Source organism: Micrasema longulum, unplaced genomic scaffold (genome assembly GCF_059751315.1).
Source record: "Micrasema longulum isolate JH-2025_06_02 unplaced genomic scaffold, ASM5975131v1 h1tg001520l, whole genome shotgun sequence".
NCBI classification, from domain to species: Eukaryota; Metazoa; Arthropoda; class Insecta; order Trichoptera; family Brachycentridae; genus Micrasema; species Micrasema longulum.
This window is the reverse complement of record NW_028278703.1, coordinates 117,708-129,854: the sequence shown is the minus strand read 5'-3', so window position 1 is coordinate 129,854 and position 12,147 is coordinate 117,708. Positions and strand designations below refer to the sequence as shown.

The following is a 12,147-nucleotide window of genomic DNA, read 5'->3' as shown; positions in this document are numbered from 1 at the left end:
CTGATTACGTTCGGCTGTACTCGAGTGCATCTTATGGCCTTTATTTTATTGTGTATTTTATTTAATATGTATTTTAATTAACTCGTAAGGTTTAATAAATAAAACGCCTACTTTTCGGCATTTTTAAGTTACTTTTAACTTATTTAAGTAAGTTTCGATTTCGGTGTCCGCCAAAACTAGAATTGAAGCCGAAATTCGATTTCCGTTTCAGCTAAAAATCTTGTTTTATTTGGTCACTAGTATTTTTTTTGTTAATAATAATACATATAATATTATATGAACAAGATATTATACTCCCAGGGCTGGTATTCTGAACGGAATTGCGCGCGAAGAGATCGCTCTGATAGCGTGTATTTAGTACGTAAATACGCGTTCAAACTGCGTTTTCTACGCTCGCTTTTGTTATACTGCCATCATAAGAAAGAAGGACGTTTCTACACAAAACAATTATCGAAGAAAATAAATATTTTGTAACTTGGAGATTGAAAAATTCGCTGTGTGAAAAATACTACAAAAATTAAGTATATTATTATGCGACAGTATCTTTTATGGTTTGCCCTAACGAAATGTATATCTAGGTATTAATTTTAATAAATTTCACGTTTTATATTTAAAATTGAACATTTTCTTTTTAGTTAAAAAAAAATACAAGAAAATATGTTATACTGCAATGAAAAGACGTTTCTAGCTAGAAACGCCCTTTTTATTTAGTAATTAAGTCTTTCTTTTTTAGTGTTAATATGCCAATTGATTATACGCAACTAAACAAAATAGACGTTACTGGCCATTTACTGTTTTTCAAACTAGTAACGCCGACCTAATAATCAATTAACTTCGAAATTACCAGCAGATCTTAAATTTGATTGAAAACGAGTAAGTACATTCATTTCAGATGTTTTGAAAAACGGAATAGAAGAAAAAATAAGTCAGGTCATAAGCCCTGTAAATGCCTAGACTTCCATATTCCCTTCTCGAAAACTTTTTCCCTCTCTGGTGAAATAAATTTAAATATGAACAACTCCCTAGGGAGGAAATCCAGCCAGTCTGCAAGCATTTGGACATAATCAAACATTGTTGAATTACTACCTGGTAAAAGAAGAAGTATAAAAATTGGAAAATTGTTTCCAGGCGTTGCCTAGTAGGTGATTTGGTTCAGCCGGATGAATCTCACCCACGTGATAAAGGTTTCAGCTCTTTCACTTCACAAAAGTCAACAGATGGAAGAGTTGAGGAAATGTGGATGTTCAAACATGGGCAGAATGGTGAATGTTACACAGTGTGTAAAGTGGCCACTTAAACCAGCCAATGACAGGTCATAAGCCCTGTAAATGCCTAGACTTCCATATTCCCTTCTCGAAAACTTTTTCCCTCTCTGGTGAAATAAATTTAAATTTTAATCTGTCTTTAATAATTATATAAGTCAGAACTGCATTTTATATTTAGTAATCTTCAAGACTTTTTGCAGTTTAGTCCATTTATTAGTGAAAATAATAGGGTTGTTGTTATTTTAGGAAGATAGATGTATTTTTAGTAGATGCGTATTTTTTTTCCTTATTCCGAATATGTATTTAACTCATTTTCGAAAAAAATGTTATATGTGTCCTTTTTTCTTATGACGGCAGTATATTATTCGCATGTTTTATGTACTTAAATTTGTCTTTCAAGCATTCAATGCTACCATTTTCTAACATATTCTAGTGACGTCAAAATGATCAAGAAAGCAATCTAAAAGTGTTGTTTTTTTTTAATACAATTTTTTATTATTTGTAAACCTTTATTAAGTATAAAAATATACCATTCAAAAATAAAAAAATACAACACTTCAGAGGTGATATTCCAAACGCTCTCGCAGCCGTAGAAAACAATTTATCTCGCGTATTTTATGTGTAAATACGCGAGATAAAATCTTTTTCTACGGCCGCGAGAGTGTTTGGAATATCAACCCAGGAGTTATAAAAAAAAACTGGTTTGGGACCGTACATGAAAAGAAAACATTTTTGTGACAATACATAACATCAGTCAATACAATCCATAACAGTAAGAAAACATAATATAAGAAACATAAAACACAGTATTATACACTTATTTGTTTATAAATTTGTATAAACCACTTCACTATCTACTTATGTAACTATTACTATCGAAAAGATTTCAGTAATATTTTTTTGATTGCGACACTTATATTTGCTGTTCGACTTTTTGTTTTTTTATTTATCAGGCAGTTTATTAAATTGAGAATAGCCAATATTTTCCAGAGACTTTTTGCCGAACTTCGTTGAGCGAAATTTAGATACATGAAGATTTTTTGAGTTTCGTGTATGTGGTTGTGAATATTATGAATTAATGTGTATTTTAAATTTGTATGAGCAGAAAAGTATACGATATTTAAAATAGTCTTGGTCTATTTCGTTTTATTTTTTGCTTTCACACATCTAGAGTAGGGATCCGTCCCGACATATCGGGACTGTCACCGTTATCGAGCCCTCTGTCCCGACGCCCGACGAAACCTATAATGTCCCGATTTAAACTTAAACAGTGCAAAGCCGTTAATCAACCAAAATCTTCCACGGTCGTACTGACAATGGATGTGAAAATAAGGTGGCAGATGATTTCAGAAATTGATGTATCTAAAGAACCTTATAGAAGTCGATAGATTCTGTAAAAGAAAAATGTTTTTTTCTTGTCAATTTTTGAAACTGAGCAAGTATTTAATTTCCATTCCTGCTCATAAAATCATAGTGGAAAAACCAATATCATCGATGTTGGTCCAGTAAAAAAAAACGTTAAAAAAGTCGTCTGCTGCCAGGGACTGTAGAATCAATATTGCAGTATTACCTACGTTAATATTAAGTCATAGAAAAAGTATGGCCAGCTGTACTTTTTCCGCAAGAAGCACCACATAAAATGTAAGAAAAACATATATTTATCATCATCGTTCTATTATATTTCTGAAAAAACATTATAAAATTGCCTTTTTACTACATATCCCCATTGCAGAACGTCCCGACGAGACCCTAGCGAAATATGGCAACCCTAATCTAGAGACTTGAATCAATTTTTTTTTGTTTAACAAATCGTGTGAATCTGCCTCTTTTATTTTTTGAACATATTATACCTAATTGCCTTCAAGATAGGAGTGATACGTATAGGTACCTAGTACCTTCCTAATGTAGATAGAAAACATCTTGTTTTTCTCAGTAGCATAGTGAATTATGACATAAACCCGTATTAAATTGTGTCAAGGAATGGCAAAATACGTTTTAAGTGTACTTAATGTACTTCAGTTCATTATTTGATTATAGCTTAAAACTGATTTACTCGAAGGCAAGATTGTTTATTTATTCATTTAATTTGTTTTATTTTTTGGTTGCCTGTACGACCGTATAGTATATATTGCGATTAATGCTAGAATTGTTTATGTCGAAAAAGTTAATTGTTTAAGAGAGACGATTGTTTTTTTCCGTAGAGATTTTTTGTATGAAATTACCAAAGTCAACAAAGGCGTTTCTTCACTACTAAAAATAACAAGACTTTTGTGATCTAATCCACTTTTATCATGAAAAATGTGAATATCTTTATGGCTTATGTCAACATTGAAAATTCTGGCTATAAAACATACCGAAACATTATTTTGACATAGATACCTACGCATAACAAACATATTTTTTGTAAATTTTTTCAAGGTGGCACTTATCGCACTAAAAATATAGTTATTTTGGGAGTATGTATTTTAACTCGTGTTGATTGAGATCATATTTATGAGACCTCAGAGTAATAATGCGTAACCTAGAGAGAAGCCCTATCACTATGTTTTATAGAACGCAAGCGATGTTGGTTTGTTGGTAGCAACTATTTTGTTTTGTTTGACAACAAACACATAACGGTTCTGTCGGATGCTTTTGTCGGTGTGCTTGGCTTTGTTTGTAAATACCTTGAATATTTACGTTATAATAAATAAAAATCGACTATGGTGAGTTGCAGTATGTTTGGTTGCAGCAGTAGGAGGGTCAAAGGTGGCAAAGGAGACAGTTTTCACCGGTAATCGATTACAAATATTTTCCCATGATTAACATTGATGTTTGGCATTTATTGTCCCGACACGTCTATTACTCGTATGTTGCTTAATAACTTTCCTTGTATCAACATATTTACTTCAGATACTATTTTTTCTCAATTTAGGGGATAAATTTGTGAATTAAAGTATGTTTACTGTTGATAATGACAGTTGATTATGGGCAATATGTCAGGGCCGCACTAGGCATCCATATAAAGTTTGAGTCTTTATCGAGCAGAGGTTGATTCAAATTTTACTCGAAAATAGCAACGTTAATCTTGAAATCGCATCTTAAATGACATATCCAAATTTCAGGCCGCTACGACTCGCTGTTTCGGAGATGTGACGGACAAACAAACAAACTCAACACCGGACTTTGGTTCCATGGAGCTGGGATTTATGTCTCAATAAATGTAACATAAGTATATTGTGAATAAATGAATAAAAAAATAAACACACACATGTATTTTCAGTTTTATAAAATAAATATAGGCGAATTATAGAAAAATAAATTGGAATAACTCTACAATAATCAATACACAGGTACATATTTAAAAGTATTTACAATGCAAATTCCTCTACATTGCCTCTACTCAATATAACCTCCTGCCTATTCACCTTAAATCAATTTCTTACCAGTCTACGAATGGAAATCAAATTACACTAACAAATCATTTCCTTAAATTATTTCTCAATAACCCTTGACCCATGTAAGTAAATTTGAAATAATATATTATAATTTGTTTTTAAAAAGGTCTCCGAGATTTGTCCATTTTTGTTTTAATTATGTTCAACTAAATGTATTTTTATCTGATAATCCTTGATTGTATCTATCCCAGAATGAGTTTTCTAACTCATGGGAATACAATTATGTTTTGTGCATTTTTGTATTTTGAAATAAAAAATAATAATATCCGAGTACGGCCTATTGTTTTGCTGCGAACTGTAGCTAACTTAATACCCAATAGTCATAGAATGGTTTTTTTACGTTTGGACTCCTCTATAGCTTGGCGCATTTGGCGCTCTGACGATGAGACTAATTATCGAAAATTCAAATGCACTGTACTTATCGATTAATAACTTTATTTAAATACTGTATTTTAATTTCAAAGAAAGTAATTTCTTCATACATTTTTTTCAAATTCCAAATTAAGTTCTTTAACTTGTTATGTAGTAAATAAAAGTTCTTACCCGTAATTGTCATGGCATCTTCAAATGAAAATTTTACAGCAAAATCCTTTTCCAATCCTGATGACACGCTTGCTATTTCTTCCGGCATTGTTATCACACCTGATTCAAGTTGCAGTGGTAATTATTACGTTCTCATCAGTACGATACTAGGTTTAAGGTTCGTCGAGCATTGATGGCTAAAAAGATGTATGTATGTTTAATATAATTGCCAACCATACCATGTTGTAGTATTCAGAAAGTTTTTTCACATTATAAAAGAATTGAAGGTATTTAGTAGAGCAAGATAAGAAATTTACGTTAAAGGGGTTACTGAGATATTTATTTATTTTATTTAGTTCTATAATTAACATAGCCTAATATATATTTACAACACAATATTTACATCTATAATTATTGTAACATTATTAATCACTTTTATACACTATTAATCCTAATTTATAATATTCACTGTTTCATATGTACATTTTCATTAATTATATTCACTATTTACACTATATATAACCTAATATTTTTCACATATATACTTTTTACATTTAATTTTAAATATATTTACATTTATTTGCGGAAAACTTTGAAAAAATAATTGTGAGATTTCTAATTTTAAATTACGCTATTATTTAGCTAGGTAGGTTTTTATGGATAGTTTATTTTAGCGTCAATAACTAATATTCCTGTTTTGGTGGGGATTTCCAAGTTCGCTCCTAATATCCTTAATTATCGGAAAATAAAAACATGATCTTTGCTATCATCATAAATAGTATTTATATTATCTATTGAAAATTTCTTAATGTACCACAATTTTTTTTCAAAATTCATTTGTAAATAGAACCTGCAATATGTGTATATATATATATTGTTGGATAATTTATAAAGCGCCATTTTTGTGAAAATCACCTCAAGGGCGCTGTACAATTAATAAATATCCCAGTACGTCTTGCAGCTACAGAGCGCATGGACGGTTGGGATTCTAGTTCCTCGTTTTTAATTAAGTTTAATCAAAAATTATAACAGATAGGAGCTAGATTACAGGACGTCTTGCAGCTACAGAGCGCATAGACAGTTAGAAATTTAGCTCCCATTTACACATTTTAAAAATTGACAAACAAATTTAGTGTATTAAAAAATAATAATAATATGAATAATAAAAAGGAGTACGATTACAACACGCCTTGCGGCTACTAAGCGCATAGACGATTGGAATTCTAGACCCCGTTTACAAAATTTAGGTATTTTAAAGTTGATATATGAAAGCTAGATAACCAATCATCGTGCAGCTACAAAGCGCATAGACGAGAAGAATTCCAGCAAAGTTAAAACAATATCAATAAATTTATAAAAAATAGAGTATAGTAGTAAATTGGTCAAGTGTTCATGCCAAGAAGTAAGCAATAAAAAACTAAATAAATCAAACACTGTTTCAACTCCATGGTTAACAAAGGGAGATAGATGTCCGAAGAGAAGCTTTTGATCAGAAATTAAATTGTATTGATATTAATAACATATCTTTAACTTCCTTTAAAAAAGAAATTTCAAGTTATGATGTTGCGCCTTGAATCCGCAGCCTATAATATGCAGGTTATGCGCAGTTCTGTATGAAGACACATAATAAATGTATACTTTATGGTCAACTATAGTTGTATTATATATTATAATGTGCAACTGTGTTATCAATATTCAAAAGTAGATATATTTTTAATAATATGTATTACATTTACATTTTGAGTAATATTATAAGTTTTGTATGATTAGTTATTTTATGTTATGTATAATTTTTATGTGACAACATTTACAATAACAATATTATGTGGAAGCCTCTAATTGGACTTAATGATATGTATTTATAATATAATTGTATCTTATAAATTTATAAATGTCTATTGGCTTCCCTATGAAATGAAATAAAATAAATAAAGTGTGAGTCCGAATTTTTGTCTTCCATATTTCCGAATAATTCTTTAGAATCTTAAGAAGGCTGAAGGTCCAGAACATAGAATTAAGAATAGTCCAGAAGGAGCGTAGAATCATATTTGAATACATCGGACTGTGTCCAATAATCCCCCCACTATGCCCTAATTTCGCCGCGCGCATTCGTGATGTCGCTGCGTAATGTTGCTCGATGGGAAAAAAAATAATCATAACACAAAAGTATGGTTAAAAAAAAAAGCAATATGTTAATTTCTCTAAAATTTTATTGTGCACGCGGAAACATTGATTGACACAACAGAGTAGATAAGTAAAGGGTCATTTAATAGGAGTAATTGAATTAATGAACTTTGAACTTAAAATATAAAGCAAATTTTATTTTACATAAAACGGATATTTCTATATTATAGTAATTAATATTTGATGTTTTAAAGATAAAGTCGTTCAAATGTCTCCCCCGGCGTTGTTTAATCTGAGAAGTTATTTTATTAGAAGAGCAAAGTAGGGTAAAAAAATTTACTACGCTGGCGACACTAACGAAATTTTCATTTTGTTTCTTCGACAATCTGACAGATGGAAAAATAATTCAATTTTTAAGTAATGCATTTGCTACTTAAACATTCGTTTGCTAATTACACATGAAAAGTGATACCATCCTGTTTCTTTAAGATCCTAGCAGTATTTCTACACTTTAAAAGGACACAACACGGCATAGTCAAATTCAAATCAGGAGTTGCGTACTGAGCGACGTCTACAAAGAAACTAATGGGTCAAAACGTAAACCTACTCATTTATGAGTAGTTTAGTCGCCTTATGTTTGATGTGAGTATGCGGTTTCTGGACTATTCTTAATTCTATGGTCCAGAACTTGTCTGGAATGATTTTCAATTTTAACCGACTTAAAATATTATTGTTAATCATAATGAAATGCAGAAAGTACTATGAATCTCATTAATCTGAACCCCCGTTAATCCGCAAGCCCCTGAACAACATGCGTGCTGCAATAATCGATTTAGTTAGTTATAGTAATATTTTTTATATGGTATTTACAGATTCATATTTTTTATATTTTATAATAGGGAAATATCGCTTTTTTACATTTTTAAAGTGATAAGGTCTATGAAATACTGAAATTTTTTGTCAGCATAAAATATATTTTTATATTTTGGATTCCCGCAAAAATGGTAATTCCATTGGCCACGCCCCTAATACGTCACGATTCATGTTTATTTGTTCCTGAACATTCAAATTTGTTAAGAACATTGTCACGAATCTTGACGTCACAACTATCAAGGCCAAGTATGTCGCGTTTTTCTAGTGACGCATTAAAAAAAAAAATATATTTATATGAAAACATTTCTCTAAAATATTCATATTGATTTTGAAAATACAATTAATTATTCTAAATCCATTTCATATATTTTTATCGGTATTCGTAGTATATGATATTTCCGTTATAAATACAGTACCAATGAAGAAGTGCCAGTAAAAAAAATAAAAATGATTTAGTTGAGAAAACTTCTAGATTTGGTAGCTCAAAAATGCATGTCATTGATGACAGAAGAAAATTAGATTTTTTAGAAACATATTTATGTTTTTATTTATTTACATACATAAGTTTATTGTACATTCTTTGAAACAATAAGTCCCAACTCCATGGGACTAAAAGTCCTGTGTTGAAATGGGACGAGCAATTATATGACACAGAGTATAATATCACCACAAATATAGGATTAGAGACATAAAAAATAAAAAGTATTTTTTAAAACATATATATGGCACATCAATAAGGTAAACAGTAAACTCAAGCATTCGGAAAATCATCAAGGAGTTTCCTACTCAAATCCCTCCCACTAAGGAAAATCCAGTCCTTGATTCCTTTCTTGAAAATAATTTTTGTCCTTGAGAGCTCAATACGTTCTTCCAAAATATTGAACACTCTCGGTGCGATAAATGAGAGATGTCTCTGAGCAAAAGTCGTACGGGTTTTGGGTATGACATAATTCATGCTCTGGGAAAACCTCGTACAGACATTTTGCTGAGACTTCTCCTTATTGTTTGACCAGAAGTGTGTAAATGCTTCTTTTAGGTACAGTTGTCTCATATTCAGCACCTTCATGTATTGGAACAGCTGTTCTGACGGGTATGTTAGAGGGCGCCGGAGCATTATTCTCAATAATAATTTCTGTGAAATTGTGAGCGGCTTGAAAATGGATGCCGCACAGCCCCCCCAGCCAGCTATTCTATAGGTTGCCGTGGATTAAAACAGAGCAAAATACACACTTCTGAGAGTGTCAATATCCAAAATGTCTCTAAGAGAGCACAATAGATGGCACAGCTTTCTCAACCTAGAGTTCAGTGACTGGACCTGAGCCTCCCATCGCAAATTCCTATCAATGATAACACCAAGGTATTTTATAGTATCTACCCGTTGCAGAAGTTGGTGTTTTTTATCACAGTAAATTCCTAGATTAAGCGTATTGCTTGGTAGTGAACTATTATTTATACAAAATGACAGATATTTAGTTTTATTAGTATTAAGTGTAAGAAGATTATCATCAAGTCATTGTTTAACAATGTTTATACCAAAGTTTGCTTTCTGAAAGACAGAGTTCCAGTCACTAGCAACAAATAACATTCTTACAGATAAATATTTAATAACAATGTTTCACACTGTAGTGAACTTTTTATTCTGATAAACCAAAACAATTTGGTTCATACCACCTTAAGTTATAATAATTGAGACTAACAAGACTCCTCATATTAAGATTATCTACATATGTAGAATTCATAACACTGGAGTTTAAAGTTTCCCGCTCTATGTAATCAAAATAAACGCCACATGCTAAGACTGCTCGTAGTTTATCAGAAATATTTATGCATAAAATCTCTGCCGTATTTTTATAGCTATGCAACGTGTACGTATTATTTGTTTCATTTTTATTTTTGGCTACATACCAACGGAAATAAACAATTTATGGATATATACTCACATTAAATCGCTTAAGGATATATTATGCACTACTTAGCACCAAGTTATTAACAAGTTTACCTAGTTATTTTAATTGTAGCTACATTTCAAACAGCTGTGGTTCAAACAGCTGAAGGCCTGAAATCAAACTGGTACTGAAGGCAAAATAGGATAGCCAGAATATTGTTCAACTTTATCTTAATAGCGGTAACTGAAACTAAAATAATTCTTGAGAACATAAACATGACATGAGATAATAATACGGTTTTTGGAGATAGAGTAATCTAAGACAATATTTCATTTTGAAGTCTCGTCAAAAGTGGATTCACTATAGTCTATAGGACGTGCAAAAAGCATAATTAGTTAATTTATCGAATAATATGTTTTTAAAATAAAAATACACAGGTAAAAATTTTCATGGATCTGAAAATTTTGATAGTTGATTGAATTGCAAAGAGAGAGATAATAGAGTGGGTATAATACCAAAAATTACTGAAAACTCACAAAGTAAAATTTTTTTTTTTTTTTTTGTTTATTTTTATTTATTTATTTGCATGACAACAGGCCAAGAGCCTTACTATAGTGAAGAATTAAGAACAGAATACATAGGTTTGAGAAAAATCTAATTTTTTTTTTTCTGAACTCGGAATCCTCTGTGAGTGAGGCAAGTATCTTATCCATTACATCACACGGGCCGCTAATCAATTCCATCATAAAGCTTCTAAGCGTAATTTCGCAGATATTATTGCTTATGACCATTTTCTGGTGCCCTCCAACATATAAGTCAGAACAATTTGTCGTGATAGGAGAACAACAACGCAAGTGATTTTCTTCAACTTTACATGAGAGCGGTTAATTTTTTATATTTTGACACTATGTCACAAGTCACAACTCGATAAGTATAAATCCTTTGATACTTGGATTAATTATAAATAAAAAAAATTTTAAACCTATAATATAAAACCTTTTCAAGATCAAATATAAAAGAAAGTCAATGTCGCATTTTTCACACATCCGTTATTGTCCTACGATCACAAGTTGTTCCAGTGCATGAAGGTGCTGGATGTGAGAGTATTTTACCTAAAAGAAGTATTGACACACTTCTGGTCAAACAATGAGGAGAGGTCTCAGCAAAAATTGTGTGAGGTTTTCCCAGAATATGAATTATGTTATACCCAAAACCCGCACAACTTTTGCTCACAGGCACTTTTAATACTTTAGGAGAGCGTATTAAACTCTCAAGGACAAAAACTATTTTCAAGAGAGGGATTCAGGACTGAATTTTCCTTGGGGGGGGGGGGATTTGAGTTGGAAAGTACCTGGTGATTTTTTAATTATTTGAGTTGGTTGTTTAATGTCAATCGTATTTTGTCTTCGTTTGTCCTTTTTTATATTATTTTATTTAGAATACAAACAGACTCTAAATGATTATAAATATAAACTATAAATATATATAAATATAAAAATAGTAGGGTGTGCCATCCAATAACATGTATTCACTTAATTGTATTAAAATAAAGCGACGATGGTTTAAACTATATAAAAAATAAAATGATAATTGAAACAATGTTATTCAGATAAATTAAAATAAAATAAATAGGGACAAAACAAGGAGATGGGGGAAGAAAAAATAAGGAAATTGATGAGGAGTGGTGGAGGATGAATGAAGGAAAGCAGGAGTGGAAAATTGCGTTTGATTTGATGATGAAAAATAAAGAGCTAATTAATATTGATGTGCATTTGATATTTTTTAATGATGTTCTTGTTTTGTATATTATTATTGTTGTACTATATTACTGAAGTTTATTATTATTCCTAACTCAACACATGACTTTAGTCCCATGAAGTTGGAACTGGAGTCTCAATAAATATAAATAATATTTTATTGCAAAAAAACAGTTTTATAAATATAATTTAAATTTTATTTTAAAGTAAAATTTCACTACAATAAGCATTTCTGCCTAAGCCCACTGTATCAACTAGTTTTTATGTAGTTCATGTACCAAAT

At 30.8% G+C, this 12,147-nt stretch overlaps 1 protein-coding gene across 1 annotated transcript in view; it reads right to left on the bottom strand.

Annotated features, from left to right (window-relative positions):
- LOC148275066 (synaptic vesicle glycoprotein 2B-like) overlaps window positions 1–10,296 on the bottom strand; it is a 28,249-nt gene extending 17,953 nt beyond the window's left edge. Inside the window, exons 1-2 of the mRNA XM_088236201.1 lie at window positions 10,162–10,296; window positions 5,246–5,421 (exon numbers count right to left, since the gene is read on the bottom strand). Of these exons, the coding sequence (XP_088092327.1) occupies window positions 5,246–5,333 (88 nt within the window). The 5' untranslated portion in view covers window positions 5,334–5,421; window positions 10,162–10,296. The remainder of the gene's footprint in view (window positions 1–5,245; window positions 5,422–10,161) is intronic.
- Between the last annotated feature and the right edge of the window lie 1,851 nt (window positions 10,297–12,147).